Source organism: Taudactylus pleione, unplaced genomic scaffold (genome assembly GCF_031769625.1).
Source record: "Taudactylus pleione unplaced genomic scaffold, aTauple2 ptg000602l, whole genome shotgun sequence".
NCBI classification, from domain to species: domain Eukaryota; kingdom Metazoa; phylum Chordata; class Amphibia; order Anura; family Myobatrachidae; genus Taudactylus; species Taudactylus pleione.
In genome coordinates this window covers 5,955,457-5,980,288 of record NW_028285004.1, presented here as the reverse complement: position 1 = coordinate 5,980,288, position 24,832 = coordinate 5,955,457, and the positions used below count along the sequence as shown (strand labels likewise).

Sequence of the window (24,832 nt, the reverse complement as noted above, 5' to 3'; positions counted from 1 at the left end):
CAGCTCCCAGTGTCCACTATAAAAGGATCCCCAATGCTCACACAAGTTGCCAGTGCAACTAGTTTCTTAGTTTAGCTAAGTAGCCTTCCCACTGCGCTCCAGCCACTCCACGTAGCCGCTCAGCTACCAACGTCTACCCACGGCTATCCAGCCGCTCCACGTAGCCGCTCAGCTACCAACGTCTACCCACAGCTATCCAGCCGCTCCACGTAGCCACTCAGCTACCAACGTCTACCCACGGCTAACCAGCCGCTCCACGTAGCCGCTCAGCTACCAACGTCTACCCACGGCTAACCAGCCACTCCACATAGCCACTCAGCTACCAACGTCTACCCACGGCTATCCAGCCGCTCCACGTAGCCACTCAGCTACCAACGTCTACCCACGGCTATCCAGCCGCTCCACGTAGCCACTCAGCTACCAACGTCTACCCACGGCTATCCAACCGCTCCACGTAGCCACTCAGCTACCAACGTCTACCCACGGCTATCCAGCCGCTCCACGTAGCCACTCAGCTACCAACGTCTACCCACGGCTATCCAGCCGCTCCACGTAGCCACTCAGCTACCAACGTCTACCCACGGCTATCCAGCCGCTCCACGTAGCCACTCAGCTACCAACGTCTACCCACGGCCATCCAGCCGCACCACGTAGCCACTCAGCTACCAACGTCTACCCACGGCTATCCAGCCGCTCCACGTAGCTTCCTAGCTATCTCGTTACTGCCGCATTCCTCAAACTCCTGTCAGTTCGCTGCACCCTCTCATGCGGAGAAACTTCATTAAGCCAAGCCTCCTCCAGCGAGCGTCTGCGCCAAGTAATACAGATCCAAGGCCCAGTCCGGGAACACAGCTCCTAAATTCCACGCTTGTGACATATACAACATAAGGGTGGGTGGGACAATTCCATCTTGCACCTCTTTTTTTTCTTTGAATTATGTACTGTTTGGGGCCTAGTTTTTCAAACTGCCATCCTGTCTGCCACTGCAGTGTCACTCCTAGATGGACCACGTGTTTGTGCCGCCCACTCGTATCTCTTAGCATAGTCATCCAGCTACCTCGGTGCAACCTTTTGGATATAATTAAAAACACTATTGTGAGGTGTTCAGAATAGACTGGAAATGAGTGGAAATTAAGGTTATTGAGGTTAATAATAGCATAGGAGCAGAAAAACACACAAATTCTGTGATTTTAGCTGTTTTTATGCTTTTTTAAAAAAAAATACAGATCCAAAACACAAAACCCAGAACCCAAAACACAGAAGGGTGGTTTTGGCAAAACCAATCCAGATCCAAAACACGAAGAAAGATCCATATCCAAAACCAAAACACAAAACACGAAAAGTAGCCGGTGCACACCCCTAGTTATAACAGTCTTGCAGGGATTACGCAGTTCCAGGTGCCATTGTAAGATCCTTGTGGTGGCAGCAAGTTACTCTCCTAGTAGCACATAACTAAAACTTTTTAGATCATAACCCTTTTATAATGCTACCTTTGTGCTACTCTACCATGACAATTTGAACACTATGCAGCACCCATTTGGAGCCACAGCGCAAATTTGACCATATGATGCAGGACCCATCTGACCTGCAAACAGCTTTAGTCGGTTAGTAAGGAGATGTTATTTTAATAGTAACCCTTTAACTATTAACCAGTTAGAGTCTTCCTTTAACTGGTAAATTCAGTTCCTTTTTGACCAAGAAATAGAGAGCAGTCATCCTTGAACAGGTAGGTGGCTTTGTGTGGACCACTGTCCTGAAGAATCATCACTGTATTTGGCAGGAATGCTTCCTCTCTGTAATTTCCAATAAATAAAAGAATTAACTCCAGCTGTTATTGGGAGTCAATAGAGGCATACAGTGATCCTATCAATTACAGTACTGACTTCTCCTTGATATCTATTAATGCTCATCTACATTGCAATCACTAGTCTGTGCTGCAAAATCTTTATCTCCATAATGTTGAAGACAAGTAGGACTCGTACTTCGTTTTTACCTCTAAAATGCTAATGAAAAGTTCACTTGTCTTTAGCATTTATAGGTTTCAAAAATGTAAAAATAACATTTAAGAAAAGTGAATGTGCGTTGCAGGGGGAAGAGGTAGCAGGTGCGTAACGAGGATGAAGCAGATGGAGCTCAAGCATTGGGCACCGGCTACGTCAGGGGTTCCAACCCTGGTGGATAAGCAGTGATATGAACTTTGTTTTTCCATTATATATAGACTGTCGGGATCGTTCCCCAGCAGAAAAGTACAATGTGATGGGGGTGCTGTCAGGAGCACCCCCGTACTATGGATAGCCATCGACCATTGATGATTACCAGACATTGATGATTAACCACTGATGGTCGATTGTTTTGCCATTGATGGCGAGGATCCAAACATTCTCCACCATTAATGGCTCAAAACCCCACATTTTTTTTGTTCATCTCTGATGCCGGGACACAGAGCATAGCCCCGCCCCCTGTGACCCTCTAATCTGATTGGCCAATTGCTCAGTAACTACTAGAACAGGGTGACCATCGATGTGTGAAATCATCGATAGGTTCCCTGTAGATGGTTAGGCACCGTCGATCTTAACCACCGATGGTACCATCGAACATTGATTGCTAACCCACCGATGGCCATCCCTACCCCGTACTGTGCACATCTGGCCCCGCTTTCTTACCGTAGTTGATGCAGCCCTTCCTGTACACACGCTGCGCCCCCTTACCTTTGCTCCTCCTGCATTACAACTGGAAGCACGGTAAGCAGTGAGTAACGCTCCTCACTGCTGCATTCATATTGACACGCTTTGTACAGTGGACCTGATTCAGAAGGGATCGCAACTGCAATTACGCACGCAATCGGCCGATTGTTACGTTCTGCACATGCGTATGCATCGCAGTGTGTTTGCCAGCCACTGAGATCAAGAAAGTGACTACACAGACCCATCGCAAGTGATTGAAAGGAAGTGCCATTTGTGGGAAGTGACGGGGGGGTCAGCAAAATGCAGGTGTGCCAGTGCGTTTGAACGCCGTTGCAGGGGCGTACATTAATTATCCACTGCGATGCCATACGCAGCTTGAGTACTCACACCGTGCGACGAGGTTAGCAATTTCTGAGTAAGGTCAGAGCTTGTACAAGTGTGCGTGAGGCTGCGATTGTACTCGAGGTTACCGATGGTTTTGCAGTCTTGCTAAACATTTGGGATGTTTGTAAGGTAAAGTGGGCATCCTTATGTTATGCTGCGATGGCATATCGATCGCAATGGATTAGCATACTATCGCAGTGAGACTGCATGCGTAATCGCTATTGCACTCGTAGTTGTGATCCTTGCTGAATCAGGCCCAGTATCCTCTGTGTAGTGTCACTGTATTTTAGTGTTATTGCCTTGTTAGTCTTCTCTTAGTGTTATTACCCTGTACTCTGTTCTATTATATTGTATTAGTGCATTCAGGGCTCCCCCCTACATTCATACTGCCACTACACTGCTACCCCATCCAAAAAGTGCCCCAACACTGTTCCCAATTCTCATAATGCCCAATATTCCCATTCTGCCCCAAAACTGTTCCCACTCCCCATACTGCCCAAAACACTGCTCCCACTCTTAATAATGCAGAAAAAAAATGATCCCACTCGTCAGAACCCCCAAAACACTGATCCCACTCCTCATAATGCCCAAACACTGATCCCACTGTTCCAACATTGCTCCCCCTCCACATGCTGCCCCAACAGTGCTCACACTCCACATATTTCCCTAACACTGCCATCACTCCACATATTGGTTCAACACTACTCCCATAATTGTACCACCCTCCAAATACTGCACCCCCTCCACATACTGCCCTAACACTGCACCCTTCTCCACACCTTTGCCCCTCAGTATATCCACATAGCATCTGTAGAGTAATGTCTCACCTGTTAGAACGGAACATCCCCCAGTGGGCCCATCGTGCCCCACCGACACTGCTTCTGCTGAGTTTTTGTTGCTTCAACTTGCCCCCACATACTAGCTATGCCAAACACACTTACATACCGTGGGGGGTGCCATAGCATGTGCTTGCTCCAGATTCCCCAGCTCCATGCTACACCTCTAAGAGGTAGGGCATGACGATATTATTGTGTCGGTGTGAAATGACATCACAGAGCATGTGGCGCTTAGCATCTACACAATGCAAAATCTGAAGAGCCAGAGGATGGGAGAGGGCACTAAAAGTGCCAGTATTACTATAACTGCACATACAGACTCAGAGGCCCCTTATTAGTACACTGATGCTCAGCAACTACACCAGCCATGTCAGAGACCTCCATGGGGTCACTTTAGGGACCATGAAAAGTTGAGGGAGCCGCACCATAAACATTGGAAATAGTCATATCCAATTTTCACTAAGATTTGTAATAACTGCATTCCAATACAAGTATTTTTGCAGCGAACTGGCGCATTTAACAATTTTTGCTTAGCAAATATTAAAAAAAAATCTGGAATACCAAGTTGGTTGTATTTTTCTTCAGTAATGAATCACATTGAATATCTACAAGTTCCATTTGGATGTCGCTATATGCCTTGTCAACATCAAAGGAAAATGGAGCAGTAAATAAAGAGAAATTGTCTTTATATACTGTATACCTAGTGTGCTGTACATACTGTATAATTAGTGTGCTGTACATATTGTATAACTAGTGTGCTGTACATACTGAATAACTAGTGTGCTGTACATATTGTATAACTAGTGTGCTGTACATATTGTATAGTGTGCTGTACATATTGTATAAATAGTGTGCTGTACATATTGTATAACTAGTATGCTGTACATATTGTATAAATAGTGTGCTGTACATACTGTATAACTAGTGTGCTGTGCATATTGTATAACTACTATGCTGTACATACTTTATAACTAGTGTGCTGTACATATTGTATAACTAGTGTGCTGTACATATTGTATAAATAGTGTGCTGTACATACTGTATAACTAGTGTGCTGTACATATTGTATAACTACTATGCTGTACATACTTTATAACTAGTGTGCTGTACATATTGTATAACTAGTGTGCTGTACATATTGTATAAATAGTGTGCTGTACATACTGTATAACTAGTGTGCTGTACATATTGTATAACTAGTATGCTGTACATACTTTATAACTAGTGTGCTGTACATATTGTATAACTAGTGTGCTGTACATATTGTATAAATAGTGTGCTGTACATACTGTATAACTAGTGTGCTGTACATATTGTATAACTAGTGTGCTGTACATACTGTATAATTACTGTGTGCTGTACATATTGTATAAATAGTGTGCTGTACATACTGTATAACTAGTGTGCTGTATATATTGTATATCTAGTGTGCTGTACATACTGTATAACTAGTGTGCTGTACATATTGTATAAATAGTGTGCTGTACATACTGTATAACTAGTGTGCTGTATATATTGTATATCTAGTGTGCTGTACATACTGTATAACTAGTGTGCTGTACATATTGTATAACTAGTGTGCTGTACATACTGTATAACTAGTGTGCTGTACATACTTTATAACTAGTGTGCTGTACATACTGTATAACTAGTGTGCTGTACATATTGTATAACTAGTGTGCTGTACATACTGCAGGCTTGCCTACCCTCCCGATTTGGCCGGGAGCCTCCCGATTTTCGGGTGCCGCTCCCGGCCCCCCGGAAAGGCAGGCAAGCCTCCCGGAAGTCTCTAACCCTCCCTACCGCCCTCCTGAAACAACTAGAAACCCCTGCAGCGGTAGGGCCGGTGACGCGATTCGCGCTGAATCGCGTCATCGTGGCCCCGTCCCCTGCTTCACAACACTGAAAATAACGGCATTGTGAAGAGGGGGCGGAGCCACGATGATGCGATCATGCAGCCCCGACCCCGGCTCCACCCCCAATGGCCGGCCCCGCCCCCTGCTGTAAGCCGACAATCAGCTCCCTCCCGGAAGGCTGGAGCTGATTGTCGGCAACTATGACATACTGTATAACTAGTGTGCTGTACATATTGTATAAATAGTGTGCTTTACATATTGTATAACTAGTGTGCTGTACATACTGTATAACTAGTGTGCTGTACATATTGTATAACTAGTGTGCTGTACATATTGTATAACTAGTATGCTGTACATACTTTATAACTAGTGTGCTGTACATATTGTATAACTAGTTTGCTGTACATATTGTATAAATAGTGTGCTGTACATACTGTATAACTAGTGTGCTGTACATATTGTATAACTAGTGTGCTGTACATATTGTATAACTAGTATGCTGTACATATTGTATAAATAGTGTGCTGTACATACTGTATAACTAGTGTGCTGTACATATTGTATAACTAGTATGCTGTACATACTTTATAACTAGTGTGCTGTACATATTGTATAACTAGTGTGCTGTACATATTGTATAAATAGTGTGCTGTACATACTGTATAACTAGTGTGCTGTACATACTGTATAACTAGTGTGCTGTATATATTGTATTTCTAGTGTGCTGTACATACTGTATAACTAGTGTGCTGTACATATTGTATAACTAGTGTGCTGTACATATTGTATAACTAGTGTGCTGTACATACTGTATAACTAGTGTGCTGTACATACTATATAACTAGTGTGCTGTACATATTGTATAACTAGTGTGCTGTACATACCGCAGGCTTGCCTACCCTCCCGATTTGGCCGGGAGCCTCCCGATTTTCGGGTGCTGCTCCCGGCCCCCCGGAAAGGCAGGCAAGCCTCCCGGAAGTCTCTAACCCTCCCTACCGCCCTCCTGAAACAACTAGAAACCCCCGCCGCGGGAGGGCCGGTGACGCGATTCGCGCTGAATCGCGTTATCGTGGCCCCGCCCCCTGCTTCACAACACTGAAAATAACGGCATTGTGAAGAGGCGGCGGAGCCACGATGATGCGATCATGCGGCCCCGCCCCCGGCTCCACCCCCAATGGGAAAAACATGACCAGCCGCGCCCCGGCTCCGCCCCCAATGGCCGGCCCCACCCCCCGCTGTAAGCCGACAATCAGCTCCCTCCCGGAAGGCTGGAGCTGATTGTCGGCAAGTATGACATACTGTATAACTAGTGTGCTGTACATATTGTATAAATAGTGTGCTGTACATATTGTATAACTAGTGTACTGTACATACTGTATAACTAGTGTGCTGTACATATTGTATAACTAGTGTGCTGTACATATTGTATAACTAGTGTGCTGTACATATTGTATAAATAGTGTGCTGTACATACTGTATAACTAGTGTGCTGTGTATATTGTATAAATAGTGTGCTGTACATACTTTATAACTAGTGTGCTGTACATACTGTTTAACTAGTGTGCTGTACATACTGTATAACTAGTGTGCTGTATATATTGTATAACTAGTGTGCTGTACATACTGTTTAACTAGTGTGCTGTACATACTGTATAACAAGAATACCTCCTAAGCACAGAACTTGTGCTTGTTTTTGCCAGGACTGTTATTTACTTGATCTTTTCTAAATTAAACAGCATATTTGCCAGTCATGACCCACATAAACAATACAAATACATTTATGCAAAGTTGCAAATCTTTATTACCACCATCTGTACACCATCTTGTGAGAAGTCTGTTGATCTCCATTTGAATTGAATGTGGGACTAATGATTTCCAGGGGATGTAGTTATTAGGTCAACAATAACATGTTACAGTTATGATGTTGATATTGATAAAATGTCAACTGGCAACATGTCGACATTGTCAGAATGCCGACGTCAGGGATAGGCTGCAGGACAGAAGGGTTAGGCACTGGCGTAAGGTTAGCTTAGTCTACAGGGTGGGGGGTGGTTAAGGTTAGACACTAGAGGGAGGGTTAGGGATTAGGGTTGGGATACTTACCTAGAACACTGGTGCCTCAGATGACTCCGCTGGAAATGACGGTCACATGCCTGCAGGGACCCTGAAGCCGCTGCTGCCGCCAGGATCCGGTAAGTGACGCCAGTGTCTATGATGAACTTAACATGGTCAACCTTATGACCATGTTAACATTATGAATGTTGACATACAGTATCATACCTAACCTGATTTCTATCCTAATGGTCACATACTGTGTGACTACTAATCAGGCTTACTGATAAAGATGTGTATATGATTTTGTACATTTCTACAATTATTTATGAGTCATTGATTTTTATGAAAAAAATGTTTTTTTGTGGTTTAAAAATAAATATATTATAATAATGACATCAAAATGTTTTATAGTTGTTCATTTTCATCATCATCTATTTTACTTATTGTAGTTTTCACATGCACAGGTAGCACATGTGCCTTTCATTGTCTTCTATAAAGGTTGTAGGACACGACCTACCAGGTTCAAGATTACCACAGCTTGGACCGGTAGGCCACATAATCCTCCCAGCACCCCCCGCAGCGCACCCCTCTTACATCGCATACACAAAGGGACTCCAGGGTCATACACCTGGAAGTCCTTCTATCACAAAGGATGGCTCTTTTTGCAATTTTATTAACGCCAGCATACATGCGACATGCAGTCAGGGGAGGCGGAGCCTCCCCTGTCAAACTTCTGCGATTTGATATAAAAATGATTAGAATAATACAAAGAAGATATTTATAAGTTATAAACATCTGTTTTGTTTATTGTAATGATTTTTCTAGTTAACACTCACCAGCTTTATGGAGCTCCCTGGGACTGCAGGGAGAAGATAGATGAGGCAGCAACAGCTTAGCCTCGCTTCTGTGTAGTCAGACACTGCTTGCAGAGCTAAGGGTGGGGCCACACCATGGGAGGTAACCTGCACAGAAAGAAAGCTAATAGAGGCATGCCACTGAGTATGGGGGGGCATGCCTTGAGCACTGATGGACACCATGGATGTCTCATGTGTCCAGGAAGTGCCCTGCAGTGTTAAGAGATTGGAACTTAGGGCCTGAGTCAGCAAGGAACGCAGTTGCTAATACGCACGCCATTGTCTGATTGTTGTGTACTGCGCATGCATTGCAGTGGGCACTGCGATCGGGAATGTGATCGCAGTGACTACGCAGACCCATCACAGAGTGTTTGATAGAAAGTGCCGTTTGGGGGTGGTGATGGGAGTGGGGGGTGGTCAGGGAATTGCAGGCATGCCAGTGGGTTTGAACACTGTTGCATGAGCATGCATAAATTATTGACCGCGATGCCATACGCAGCCTAAGGCCTGATGGCGTACACTGAAGTTAGCATTTTCTGAGAAATGTGAGAGCTTGTGCAAGTGTGCGTGAGGCTGCAATGGTACTCGATTGTTCCGATGTTTTTCGCCGTCTTGCTAAACATTACGGATGTGTGTAAGGTAAGGTGGGCATCTTTATGTAGTGCTGTGGCGTCATTGTAATCGCAATGAATTAGCATATTATCGCAGTTGAGCTGCATTCGTAATCGCTATTGCATTCGCAGTTGGAATCTATAACGAATCAGGCCCTCAGTCAGCAGCAGCAAGAGAAGACACAGTGATGCAGGTAGGAGAATCAATGGACACTGAAGCTTAGTGTAGTGAGGGGAGAGTTACAGTGAGAGTCTCCCAGTACTCAGACCCATCTCCATGTGTGCCTTCCCAGCCAATGACCTCATTGCACGTCACTGCACTCCACTAATAAAACTATTCTGCATAATGCCATTCACACATAAAAATGATTAGCTGTACGAATTGTTATTTTAAAATAAGTCCTTAAAACTAACTATAAATGAACAATTTAATTTATTTTGCTTCAAAAACATTTCCATTAGCAAGCAGTTTTAGAGCTGACAAGGGAAGAAGGTTTCCCCTTCACATTAAGGTTTCACTACTGTAGCAATATTTTCCTAAGGTGGCGTCCTTCCTAGCTAGAACCCAGGGATCGGCCACAAGACCTTATCCCCCACATGATTCTCAGCCTGGGGGAACGGGGGCCTTAGGGAAATAATTTCCTACAGTAGGTGGTAATGCAAATGTGCAGGCTCTGACAGATTTCAGGGAAGTTAACAACTAGTCTATAACATGGGCTGCTAACTTCTAGTGTGCACACAAACAAAATACCTCTCAACTCTCCATATATTGGAATGAAAATGCCTCTTATGGAGGCATCCAGCTTAATCAGCTACGGATGGAATTGCAAAGCTGCTCGCAAGTAGCTTTGCAATTCTGTCTGTGCAGATATGGTAATGCACAGGAGGCATCACGCCTCCTGCTGCATTATGTATCTGAGCTGCATTGTCCAAGGCAGCATCGGATAATCTGCGAGAACATCGGCCAGCTAAGGTGACTCATGCGGTCACGCAGTCGGCCGCCGCAGATGAGAGGAAGAAACCAGGAAATCTCCGTCAGCTGACGGAGATCCTGGCTTCTTCCCTCCCCCCTCATTCAGTGTGCACTGCTGAATGAGGACCATAAAGCCACCTGCTGCCACACACACTGTAATCAGATTGGGTTTGATTATTCCAATCTGATGTTTTGCTGTCTGTACAGTTGGAGCCATTTCAATGCCAATTGTAGTAGATAAAAAAATTAGAGGAAAAAAAACAGAAACCAAAAATTCTGTAAAATTACATTCTTCATTGAAATCATAACCTTGGCAATAGTTTTAAATTACAAACTCAATCATTTCGTCTACATAAAAAAAATATCCAAAAGATCACTCCTTTTACAATTATACTGCAAAATAAAATGTTTATTGGACGTAGTCCTATTTTTAATATCCCATAAATATGCATATATTTTCTTTTTGAAAATTTGTGTTTATTTACTAACAAAAAGTAATTACTGGGCAACAACATCAGATCAGCCTTTAATTTGGTACAATAGATTACAAAGTGTTGCATCCTGATCAATATACCATTCATGAGTTACTGGCAGCGACGCACTGGGGCCGTGAATCGGCCCTGGCATTGTTAGCGCGCACACACAAATCGGATGTGGTCACACCTCATGGTGGTATGAACCTGCTCTTCTCTCTGCATGCCGTCCGTGCTCTCAGGTGGCCACAACAGCCCATCTGGCCATTGGCCCTTCTATCCCTGGTTACCCCTTTCCTGTACATTGTAAATGAATGTGCAGTATCAGAAGTACAGCACCTGTACTGTCTCTTTTATGTTGTATGGATCATTAGGTTATCACCCATACAATGGCTTGGAACAATTTGGGTTTTAACCCCTTTGCTAAGGAAGACGAGTCCCATTTGTCATCCGCATGTATACTAAAACTGCGGATGATGAGTAGATCTCCACTTTGAGGGTGGGTTAAAGATAATAAAAAAACACTTTTCCCACCAGTCTGAAGGACCACTGGGGACATGATACAAGCCGGCTTGAAGACCCTCAAAGTGTCATTGGAACACACATCTGCTGTCACAATCCTGGCTAGTTTTTACCTTTTGTGACTAACCTCTGCCAGCTGCTCCTTGGATCTGTGTTTGTAATTCTCCTGGGACATCTGCTCTGGCTGAATCATGCTGGCTGTGACATCTCTGTGTCTGCAGACTGCTCTCCCCCCACACTGATGAAACACCTGGACCCTGCTCTGTCTGTGAGCATTGCTAGTCTTAATTGGAATCACAGGTGTGGTCCTGATTCTCAAGGGCTGCAGAGATGATTACTCCCTCTGCATGTTGTGCCTTGCTCCACTCAGAATGCCACTGCCAGACCACCTGTCTGTTCCACCAATCGCTGCCAGACTCTAGGTATATAGATCCTCCTCTAATAGCACTCAGTGCTTGAACATCTCATTACGTCCCGTGGTGTACAACTTGTGCTATAGCTGTACCTCTGAGTACCAGTGTGTCCCAGGCTCCGGCTGGTTCCTAGACCAGTGCTATCTGTAAGCCTGCTGCGTTCAGCTATCCACGCTACCAGCCTCTCACCTACGGCTCCCAGGCCGCTCCAAGTAGCTTCCATGCTACCAGCTTCTCCACACGGCTCCCAGGCCGCACCAAGTAGCTCCACGCTACCATCTCTCACCTACGGCTCCCAAGCCGCTCCAAGTAGCTTCCACGCTACCAGCTTCTCCACACGGCGCCCAGGCCGCACCAAGTAGCTTCCACGCTACCAGCTTCTCCCACGGCTATCCAGCCGCTCCACGTAGCCACCCAGCTACCAGCGTCGACCCACGGCTATCCAGCCGCTTCACGTAGCCATCCAGCTACCAGCATCCACCCACGGCTATCCAGCCGCTCCACGTAGCCATCCAGCTACCAGCATCCACCCACAGCTATCCAGCCACTCCACGTAGCCACCCAGCTACCAGCGTCTATCCATGGCTATCCAGCCGCTCCACGTAGCCATCCAGCTACCAGCGTCTACCCACGGCTATCCAGGTGCTCCACGTAGCCATCCAGCTACCAGCGTTTACCCACGGCTATCCAGCCGCTCCACATAGCCATCCAGCTACCAGCATCCACCCACGGCTATCCAGCCACTCCACGTAGCCACCCAGCTACCAGCGTCTACCCACGGCTATCCAGCCGCTCCACATAGCCATCCAGCTACCAGCGTCTACCCACGGTTATCTAGCCGCTCCATGTAGCCACCCAGCTACCAGCGTCCAACCACGGCTATCCAGTCGCTCCACGTAGCCACCCAGCTACCAGCGTCTACCCACGGCTATCCAGCCGCTACACGTAGCCATCGAGCTACCAGCATCCACCCACGGCTATCCAGCCGCTCCACGTAGCCACCCAGCTACCAGCGTCTACCCACGGCTATCCAGCCGCTCCACGTAGCCATCCAGCTACCAGCATCCACCCACGGCTATCCAGCCGCTCCACGTAGCCACCCAGCTACCAGCGTCTACCCACGGCTATCCAGCCACTCCACGTAGCCATCCAGCTACCAGCATCCACCCACGGCTATCCAGCCGCTCCACATAGCCACCCAGCTACCAACGTCTACCCACAGCTATCCAGCCACTCCACGTAGCCATCCAGCTACCAGCGTCTACCCACGGCTATCCAGCCGCTCCCCGTAGCCACCCAGCTACCAACGTCTACCCACGGCTTCCCAAGCCACAACAAGTAGCTTCCATGCTACCATCCGTCTGCAAGCCCATCTACTAGTAACCCGACCAGCTCAGTCAGCCTTCCTGCTGGTCCCAGTCCGGTTACTCTAAGTCCACTCACCCCACGGCTCATTAGCTGCACCAAGTAGCTTCCGTGCTACCATCCATCTGCAAGCTCATCTACTGGCACCCCGACTAGCTCAGTCAGCCTACCTGCCGGTCCCAGTCCGGTCCTCCAAGTTCCTTCTGGTCTCACTCCAACGTTTCAAGTTTCCAGTTCCAGTCACTCATCACCAAAGGCAGTTCTCACTGCTATCCACTTCTTATATTAAAAGAGCTATTCATGTTACCCATGGTTCCAGTCCAGCCGGCCTCCAGTGATTCCAGTTCATCACCTGAGACAGGTAACTCACTAGCACCAACTGTGACAGTATGTTCAAGCCTAATGATGGTGGCGGATCAAGCACCTAATTCTGGATCAAGTGCTTTCCGTAACCTAATCACTCGCTTGGATTCACAGGAGGCGGTACAGCATCAAGTACTACAGCTTCTGCAAATTCTGACTAACCGGCTTGATGATACCCAAATCTTACCTGAACCCCTAACTACTCTCCATCAACTGCTGAAACAGCTAAAGGCTCTACTCAGCAAAATCTTTCAGATCATTCCTGAATTTCTTAGAGCTACCTTTGTCTCAACTAAAAACTCTGTCTTGGAATCTCTAAGAACCAAAGATTCTTCCATGCCAAGTAAAGTGAGACATCGAAGTTAGCCGCACTCCAAGCTCTCTGTGGCTGAAAGCCAGCGGTGTAAAGATTTACATCTCTGTCGCTATTGTGGAGCTTCTGACCACTTTATCAAAACTGTTCCCTTTGCAATTCCAGCAGTGGTTCCAGGTGTCAACGTCTCAATGCCTGTTCCGGTCCCGTCCCGGATTCTGCCGGTTCCGGTTCCGTCCCGGATTCTGCCTGTTCCGGTCCCAGCCCGTATTCTGCCTGCTCTGGTAGGGGACTCCAGTTGTCAACCCCAGGAGGGTCCTCAAGTCTCGTAACCCAAGAAAGGGTTTTGAGTCACTCACCCCAGGAGGAAGTCTCTGTCCTCGCATCCCAAAAAGGGGGTTCATGTTCCATACCCCAAAAGGAAAAATCGAGTCAGCTTCCCCAGAAGGGGATTTTGGGTCCCATACTCCAACCGGGAGTGTCAAGTTCTGTACTCCAGGAGGGGACCTTAAGTCTCTCACCCCAGGAGAGGGTTACAAGAATTATGCCCCAGGTGGGGTTCTAAAGTCTCGTACCCCAGGAGGGGGTTTCAAGTCTTGCACCACAGGAGGGGGTCTCAAGTCTCGCACCCCAAGAGGTGGTCTCAAGTCATGCACCCCAGGAGGGGGTCTCAAGTCATGCACCCCAGGAGGGGGTCTCAAGTCTCGCACCCCAGGAGGGGGTCTCAAGTCTCGCACCCCAGGAGGGGACCTCTAGTTGCGCACCCCAGGAGGGGGTCTCAAGTTGCGCACCCCAGGATGGGGTTTCTAGTGCTATTCCCCAGGAGGGGAATTCAAGTGCCTCATTCCAGAAGGGGATCTCAAGTCTCGTACCCCAGGAGGGGGTTTCAAGTCTCATGCCTCAGGATGGGGTTTCAAGTTCCAGTTATCAGGGAGAAGAGTCTTATACTACAAAATCTGATCCTGGTTCCTGTTCAACGTCTCCTGCTAATATCGTTCCAGAGGATGACCGTTCCTGTAGTCTGTTCTCAGCCTCGATTGTTGAAGCTGCTGTCTCTGGCTCCTCAGGACTCCTTCCAGTTCCTTTAGTTAGTCCAAGTACCGAACAGCTGTCAACTTCAGTTGTTTTGACTCCTCATCAATCGGAGCATCCTCAAGTCTCTTCCAGCCCTGCACCTGAGTGTGCTCCACAATCTTCGAACACACAAACTTCATCGGATACTCCAGGATGCATATATTTCGATGGGGACTTATCGCAATACTTTGCATTACTGAAGCATTATGCTGCAATCATGGAAGCAGATCCAGCTTGTGGTATCACTCCTACCAACTTTACTAAATACCTTTTCACTTCTTTTAGAGGTAAGGCGTTGGACTGGGCCAACCCTTTCATCGAGTCAAAAGATCCTGAGCTTCTAAGTATAAAAACTTTCAGTGAAGCTGTTATTAAAGAATTTGCTCCTATGTGTCTGTCTCCAGATACCTGTTCTGGTAAATATTCTAAAGTTATTTCAGCACCCTCAGATATTAAACTTGCATACACTGCTGTACTCTCTTCTCAAAATCATATGGTACAGGATCAATCAGTCCGAAAGAAAAAGACTCAAAGAACTTTTAGAGACCAACAACATGATACCATGAGAGTTGGTTGTGTTTCCCTCTACCCATCTTCGGAGTCCTCTAGGTTTTCAAGTCAAGTTAATTCCTCTGATCTTCTTTTGGACATGGATTCTGATTCTGAATTCGATCCTGTGCATGACAATACTCCTTTCCTCGACAACCATTTGGTATCAGACCATCTGCCATTTGACCCTGTCCTTTCCAGTCATGTATTTCCACAGGAGTTACCCGAGATCCCATGTCTGTTGGTTGGCACAAAACGATCTCGCAGCAGAAAGAAGAATCGACGAAGGTCTTGAATCATCCCCTTTGAAGAATTTCCACTCCTGGTATCCCAATAATGTAGAATTAAGAAGGTATCTAAAGAGATGTTTCTAGAGTGATGGTGTTCCTATGTTTGAAGCTCCTGTAATGTCATGTTTGGAAGAAAGTTTTTCAGTTTCCTGGGCGTCTCATTTTTTCATGTTCTCCTATGTATTTATTTGGGTGTTCGGAGTCCACCCTTGAAGAGGGGGGTACTGTCACAATCCTGGCTAGTTTTTACCTTTTGTGACTAACCTCTGCCAGCTGCTCCTGTGTTTGTAATTCTCCTGGGAAATCTGCTCTGGCTGAATCATGCTGGCTGTAACATCTCTGTGTGTGCAGACTGCTCTCCCCCCACACTGATTAAACACCTGGACCCTACTCTGTCTGTGAGCATTGCTAGTCTTAATTGGAATCACAGGTGTGGTCCTGATTCTCAAGGGCTGCAGAGATGATTACTCCCTCTGCATGTTGTGCCTTGCTCCACTCAGAATGCCACTGCCAGACCACCTGTCTGTATCCACCAATCTCTGCCAGACTCTGGGTATATAGATCCTCCTCTAATAGCACTCAGTGCTTGAACATCTCGTTTCGTCCCGTGGTGTACAACTTGTGCTATAGCTGTACCTCTGAGTACCAGTGTGTCCCAGGCTCCTGCTGGTTCCTAGACCAGTGCTATCTGTAAGCCTACTGCGTTCAGCTATCCACGCTACCAGCCTCTCTCCTATGGCTCCCAGGCCGCTCCAAGTAGCTTCCACGCTACCAGCTTCTCCACACGGCTCCCAGGCCGCACCAAGTAGCTCCACGCTACCATCTTTCACCTGCGGCTCCCAGGCCGCTCCAAGTAGCTTCCACGCTACCAGCTTCTCCACACGGCTCCCAGGCCGCACCATGTAGCTTCCACGCTACCAGCTTCTCCCACGGCTATCCAGCTGCTCCACGTAGCCACCCAGTTACCAGCGTCGACCCATGGCTATCCAGCCGCTCCACGTAGCCATCCAGCTACCAGCATCCACCCACGGCTATCCAGCCACTCCACGTAGCCACCCAGCTACCAGCATCCACCCACGGCTATCCAGCCACTCCACGTAGCCACCCAGCTACCAGCATCTACCCACGGCTATCCAGCCGCTCCACATAGCCATCCAGCTACCAGCGTCTACCCACGGCTATCCAGCCGCTCCACGTAGCCATCGAGCTACCAGCGTCAACCCACGGCTATCCAGCCACTCCACGTAGCCACCCAGCTGCCAGCATCCACCCACGGCTATCCAGCCACTCCACGTAGCCACCCAGCTACCAGCGTCTACCCACGGCTATCCAGCCACTCCACGTAGCCATCCAGCTACCAGCGTCTACCCACAGCTATCCAGCCGCTCCACGTAGCCACCCAGCTACCAGTGTCCACCCACGGCTATACAGCTGCTCCACGTAGCCACCCAGCTATCAGCGTCTACCCACGGCTATCCAGCCGCTCCACGTAGCCATCCAGCTACCAGCGTCTACCCACGGCTATCCAGCCGCTCCACGTAGCCACCCAGCTACCAACGTCTACCCACGGCTTCCCAAGCCACAACAAGTAGCTTCCACACTACCATCCGTCTGCAAGCCCATCTATTAGTAACCCGACCACCTCAGTCAGCCTTCCTGCCGGTCCCAGTCCGGTTACTCTAAGTCCACTCACCCCACGGCTCATTAGCTGCACCAAGTAGCTTCCGTGCTACCATCCATCTGCAAGCTCATCTACTGGTACCCCGACCAGCTCAGTCAGCCTACCTGCCGGTCCCAGTCCGGTCCCTCCAAGTTCTTTCTGGTCTCACTCCAACGTTTCAAGTTTCTAGTTCCAGTCACTCATCACCAAAGGCAGTTCTCACTGCTACCCACTTCTTATATTAAAAGAGCTATTCATGTTACCCATGGATGCAGTCCAGCCGGCCTCCAGTGATTCCAGTTCATCACCTGAGACAGGTAACTCACTAGCACCAACTGTGACATGCGCACTGACAGCAATAAAATAAAAAAACTATGGGGGAACCCTGTTCGAAAGAGGGAAGTCACCTCAGTGTAATCACCCGGCATTAAACTTTGCACCACAAAAAAATGTTGTAGTCCAGAGATGGGGGAAGATCTGCACACCCCCCCCCTTCCCCAACCTGACATTCTTAATCATGCTGTCGATGTTGAGTGACCTTTGGTGGGCAGGCCGGGGGAGTGGCTGCCCAGACGGAGGCGTTCTCTGGGGCTTGCGGCAACGAGACCATACCACAAGGGTCTCGTTGCAAGCCCGATGGTCATGATGGTCTTGACCATCGCAACCATCTTCCTGGCTGCTCGCTATAGCTGTGGGTGGTCACCCACAGCTACGCAAGCGGCCAGGAGGCTGTTCTAAAAAAAAAAAAAGACCGGCCTTGATTCAGAGCGAGCGCTCTGTCAGAGCGTCCGGCTCTGAATCAGGGCCTATAGCCCATGCTGACCAGCCTAGGGCTGGCTGGTACCATGGCAGGGGGCTGCCATTTTCCCTACTATAGTGTAGATTAGTGCTGGCATTGGACATTTCTGGGGAAGCCTACACTTTTCTCTCATTGCGGTTCAAAGTATTGCAAGTCTAATAGCATCTACTTTCTGAATGTTTTGGGTATTTTAAGTTGTCTATATTGTGTTGTATAGCATTAATTTAAACTATATGGTGCTGAATGTCACATACTCATTAAGTATTCAAAGTTTTGTTATAACTATACAGCGAAAGTATTACAACAAGTTAGAACTAGAAATGACATTATTACATTTACTTAATTTCCTAAGAACCAAATAGTTTATAGCAATATTACTGGTAAGAAATTACACAAAATATACTTTATAATGAGAGGATTTAATTAGTGGAGTGCCAAATTCAGAACACTGGCACCTTGTTGTGACCAACTACACGCCAATTGTTCTCATAGAGATGCACACTGATATTAGTGACGTTCAGCTACAATAACTCTCAGGGATATGCGCTGCAGTTATCAATAACACGCATTTTTTACATTTCTAATTTCCCCAATTTAGGTACTACTAGTATTCCGACCGCTCCAAAGGTGTTCAAATGGCACTTCATGAACATTTAATTCCTTTGACCATGGTAATCCATTTTTTGTCTTTTTTGTGATGTTGTACACCTATGCAAGTTTGCCAGAATATCTAGATTTACAGTGTTACACCCAGATGGTTTCTTTTATGAAGGGACCAGGGTCATTTCATTTTGCTTATGGATAGAGTATAGAGAGACCTTTTCACATTCATAATAATTCACAGCTGTGCAACATGAGATTTTCTGTAAAAATGTGGACAGTGATCAAACTTGATAGTGCACTTTAGTTTTTTGATGGCAGGCTTATGCTTTGTGAAAAGGTCAGTGGTATTAATGCCAGCTCTGAGGTGGCGTTAACACCAATTGTTTTAATACCGGTCGGAAACAGACAAACCAAACCAGTGACATACCGGTCAATGCATGAATAATCCCACGATTATTATCAGTCCAGATCAACACATTTATTATCATTTTTAACCTAAATATGTATAAAACAGATCTTGCAGGGACAGCTCTGAGAAGATCTTGGCACTGAAGTGATTGATAGCTATCACTATCACTTCACTGCCTCTTCTGACACTGGGCAAGCCCTGTATTGCCCTTTTGCAGGCAGCTACAAAGAAGGACAGAGGCTGCTTAAGAAGGATTGCAGATTCCATTCCTGCAAGAATCATCCATGGGCACAAAGCGGTTAATGTAAAATTGAATTAAGATGCACTTTTTGGAGCTTAGGGCTCGATTCAGACCCGGTCGCTAAGAAGCGTTCGCTCGTAGCTGGCCGATTTTCACATTCCACGTATGCATCGCAATGCGCGTGCGCGAACCAGTGCAAGAGATCGGGAAGTGTTCGCTCACTGAGTATAGACAGCCCAGCAGAGTGAGTGACAGGAGAAGCCGTCTGTGGGTGGTGACAGGGGCTGGACATGAGTGGAGATGTGAACACAGGCGTGCCTGAATGTCTTAACGCTGTTTTAGAGGCGTGCATGATTAGCAGGCAGCATCATAGTACACGTCACCTGGTTGATTTACACACTGAAGTGATCGCAGTGCTTGCGGTAGCGTATGGTCTGCCTCAAGCGCTGTGATCGCATCCGATGGTACCCGATGTACCAATGGTTGCATACACTTCCTGGAGATGACGTGCGCAAGTGGGCGTCTTATGACAGGCTGGTGGGCGTCTGTATGCACTAAGTGATCACACGGCAAGACATAGTGGGCGTGCTAATGCCTTGCCGTGCGATCGCCTGCCTTGCTGGGTGTGTGCAGATTTGCATACGCTGGGCACGAGTGTATGCATCTAGCGAGTGGTTCTGAATGAGCTCCTTAGTACAGTGGGGCCAGACCGCAGACCCCATTGAGAATAAACTCCAGACTGTAGGGCTAATTAGTAAAAAATAGGCTTAATAGATCATCCTCATAGTACGGTGCAAAAAATTGTACATGAAGTTACAAATTGTACAAGTATAAGATCCAGCCAAAACCAGTGACCTAAGTGAAGGCCAAGCAGATTATGACCATCTACTCAATGAAGAGGAGTCACAAGAGGCAGTGCTTTATCCTGACTACTGCACCCTGCACTTTTTCGTATGCACAAAACCACCTGTTTTTATTCACTTTGAGCATGACCATAAATGTATTGGGCCAATAGTGGGTACAATAGAGAGAAAGGCACATTAATTTTCACTATGCCATCCAATGCTAGTTGCACTGTCTGTCCTATGGAGTTAGAGATAGATATTGCACAGTATATATCACAGTACATGCCATCATTAACACGTACAACTGCTTCAATTCTTTTTGTTCTTTTAAGATGTAAATCTATGAAGTACAGGACTGCCTCATTTTGCTTAAAGTAAATATTCAGGCTTATATGATGTCACTTGTCCCAATTTAACGCAAAATAAGTGTTAATTATAAAAAATCAATCCCATTAAATAAGGCAAAAATGTTACACTTATAAAAAGTTTTGAATTGAGAAAACATTATTGAAGTGAAGCTGTCATTATTACATATATAGAAATGAGTCTTGTTGACTGCAGATTGAGAACAGAAACTGTGCAGAACTGTTGCAATAATTTTCCTTACAATGTGTCATAATGGCAGCACAGATGGTGTAATGGTTAGCATTACTACCAGACAGCACTAAGGTCGTGGGTTTGATTCCCACTATGGCCCTAACTGTGTGGAGTTTGTATATTCTTCCTGTGCTTGTGTGGTTTTCCTCCCACCCTACTGTGTGTACATGTGAAAGGGAATATAGCTTGTAAGCTCTGATGTGAATGGCCAAATATTTCCTGTAAAGCACTGCAGAATATGTGTGCACTATATAAATAACTGGTAATAAATAAATAATGGAATCTACCCATCTTTTGAAAACAACTAGATAAACTTGTCACTGACAATATGCAACGAATGTCAATGTCATCAAAGAGAAGGATGAGAAATAATGCAAATAATATACAGTATTTATCAGTGCCATGACTAGCTGTGGGCGACCGGTGCCATAGCACAGAGGCTCTGTGGGTGGCACCGTCCACCCCAGCCATTGCACCTGGCTATCAGGGTGCCTGGAGTAGCACCCTGCAGTTTGGATTGCTGCTGCAGGTCCTGTGGACGCTCCAGACGAGCACCCTGTCCTCAGGATGCCCGGCCAGAGCTGCACTTACAGAAGCAGCAGGTCACGCCCCTTCTGCACAATATAATGACATCATGGGTGCAACTTCATGATGGCTTGCGCGCAACGTCATGACCTCATGCGCGTGAGAACATCATGACATTGCGCGCTCAGTGGGTTATGGTAAATATTTTATTTATAGTTCATATTCTAGGGAGAGGTGAGGGATAAATGTACGGTATAAACAGGCACAATGTTTATGCAGCAACATCTAACCCTAAATGTAATGCACAAAGATTTAGTATTCAATGAATATGATGCAATGCATTAATCATTTGACTTGACATGTCAGATGAAATCACAAATTACTTTAAACATGACTGTGCACGGTGAAGCTTTTTGGGCAGCACAGTTGGCGTAATGGTTAGCATTACTGCTCCAGCACTGAGGTCTTGGGTTTGATTCCCACCAAGGCCCTGACTGTGTGGAGTTTGTATGTTCTCCCTGTGTCTGCATGGGTTTTCTCAGAGTTCTCCAGGTGTCTCCCATACTCTAAAAATATACAGTACTGGTAGGTTAATTGGTGTGTATGTGAGTCCATGTAATCATAAGGAACATATGGGTGATTTAGCTTAGGACGCGATGATGGACGGTGCCGGGCTGCCAGCCAGTTGAGTAAGCCTTAGCTTACTCAGGATGGCCGGCTTGTGAGACCAGGAAACTGCGTCCATAGATGCAGCACCTGTACTTGCCACTCCCAGAAAACGGGGTAGTCACGCCCCATTTCAGGGAATGGCAGCAATCCTCGCCTTCACCCTCGCACCTCCCCTTAAATGCCTCTGCCTATCAATCAGGCACAGGCATAGCAAGGGCTGCATTTGATCACACAGGACCCATTCTGCACATTCACAGAACGGGTCCTGCACACGCTCAGATTCCCAATAATTCGGAGTCTGCGTTTGGCATTGCACATATATGCAATGCTGAATTAGCCCCATCGATTGTAAGCTTCACTGGGGCAGGGACTGATGTGAATGACTGAAATATTCTCTGTAAAGGGCTGCGGAATATGTGTGCTATATTATTATTATTATTATTATTATTAATAATAATAATAATATATAAATAACTAGTAATAAAATTGAGCCTGTCTAAGCTTAGAATGAGAATTACTTGAGCGTATTGCAGCACTTTGTAATATAAAGAAACTATATCTACTTTTTATTAATGTAGGTCTGGCATTGTATGGAGTTTTTGCTGCTTACATAATTGTAAACTGCTACATTAACGTAGATATCCTAATAAGGGGTCTATTCAACAATGATTTTTTTTACATAAAAAATTTGGAAATCATAATTTACGCTATTTACCCTATTCCGCAATGATTTAATGGAGAAGATAACGCAAGTATCTTCTCCATTAATTCCCAGCTGGCATAGTACCGCACTGTAGGGATCAGCCATTTATCTCTATAGTGCTTTAACGCTTTTCGCTATTCAGCAAAGCAAATAGCGTTAAATTAATCGAAAAATCATTACTTTATATAATGTCATCTCAGAATGGCGATATATGAAGAAATTACATTAAATTCCCCAAAAACTGCAGGGACAGAGGGAAATTTTCCCATAAGTCCCTGCAGCATTGTGTAACTCCGCCCAGTCTCCATCCCTGGTTTCCAGTGATCACCGACAGGTAAGTCACTCTACAGCCTGTTAAACCTGCCAAAATTGATTGACGTGTACACAGGTTTTATATTAGCCCGTATACATGTATATTTATGTGCTATTGTATTAAACATTTATATACAAATGTTAAATATAAAAGCACATAAATATACTTTGGACAGGCTAGAGATGCATTTAGCCGTCGGCGGTCATCTCAAAGCAGGGATGGAGACTGTTCGGAAGCACATGACTGAACATGCGCAGTAGCAGTAACAGAAGGTATTGTTTTCGGAAACCGAAAACAATGTCTTCTGTAACATCGGCGGGACAGCGTGTTACCGCAACCGCTGTCCCTACTCAAAATAATGCTGAACAGCAGCCTTACATATTTATAACTGATAAATAATCGTGACGATGTTGCCCGATAATATTCTGGGCAACAACGTCACTATTGCTGAATAGACCCCCTAATACATCACTAGCTCCTCATCAGCAGTCATTACTGCAAAGCGCAAAGCAAGTCACTCTCACAATACATTAGATGTAATAATCCACTTTAATAAACGTATATATTTATGGACAATCAGTTAATATTACATCTGTAGACAATTTGCTTTTTTATATTTTGAATGAAACGTATACATCGGATTTATATGAACCACAAACACCATATATATAAAAGAGAAACTGTCGTAGGCTTCAGCACAATCTACAGCTTACCTTTAAGTGGGATGGCATTAATTACAGGTACCACTTCTCATTGCCTCTATATGGCAAGTTAGTATTATCAGATAAAATGGTATATAATACTGAAAAACACACCTCACAACAAACAATAAGTATCACCTGAATTTCTATTGGTGATCAACAGAGAAAGTAACCTTCAGTAACTGGCTTACAACAAATAGCATAGGTAACATGATAAATGTCTGCTAACAACTCTAATACCAAATGCCAATATTAAATAAACAACAACACTATTAATAAAGGTTATGCCATTGGTACTACAGTATATCTTGCACGCAGTTAGAAGAATGATGTATACAGTTCCATAAAGATGACTGATGGAAGTGGAACAATTCCCTAACGTGACACATAATAGCATAAAAATCACAACGAACAGAACTAAACAGTACATATCTATATGGAAGCTGGGATTGACAAGAGGGAAATGTTGTATGTTTTTAGCACATAGATTATTTTACCAGATAGCGATCCTGTTTTTGGGATAATCCAGTTTATCGATGCAGTGCAGGAAGTAAGGGAGCGTGTGCCCAGCGTTCCTCGCTATGATGACAATCAGGACACTGGGTTTTTGCAAGGAGGATTCAGGAAGAATTTCATCTTCAATAGTCAGCTCCTCTCCTGCCGCAAATATAAAGGATATGTAACACAGCAACAGCAGCAGCGAGGACGTACAGCCAGCCCTGCCTGCAGCCATGTTACATGCAGCTGGCCGACCATCCACATACTACTAACTGCCCTGCCTGGATCAGGGACTCCTCTAGCACTGCATGGGGGGATGGATCTGAAATTTGAGAGCATGAGAGTGTAACAGTGGGGGCTCAAGGTTTTTGTAGAGACGAGCCAGTCTGCAGGCATGCGGAAAGCAAGGTTTAAGCCATCCTTTAATAATGACTCCCATTCATAGGCATGTCACAGCCACTCCATAACATATATTCTCTTGTCAATTCACTTTCACAAAATGTTCACTAACTTCAGCCTCCTACTACGGATCGTAGAAGCAAAGTAAAAGGACCAAAGTGCAAAAGGGAGAATCCAGCTGGTGTTTCACATCGTAAAAAGTTAAAGTAGAAAAGGGGAAATTGTGACGTACGCAGCAGGCAATTTCTAAGCAGC

General features: G+C 45.8%; 1 protein-coding gene across 2 annotated transcripts in view; it reads right to left on the bottom strand.

Moving 5' to 3' along the window:
• COLGALT2 (collagen beta(1-O)galactosyltransferase 2) overlaps positions 1 to 24,455 on the bottom strand; it is a 186,552-nt gene extending 162,097 nt beyond the window's left edge. The window contains exon 1 of one of the 2 annotated variants that reach the window (XM_088453900.1): positions 24,178 to 24,455. In XM_088453900.1, coding sequence (XP_088310026.1) covers positions 24,178 to 24,413 — 236 coding nt within the window. In that variant the 5' untranslated portion in view covers positions 24,414 to 24,455. Of the gene's footprint in view, positions 1 to 11,361; positions 11,469 to 24,177 lie in introns of those variants that run through there. The other variant, XM_088453901.1, reaches the window with a different exon arrangement.
• Positions 24,456 to 24,832: the final 377 nt, after the last annotated feature.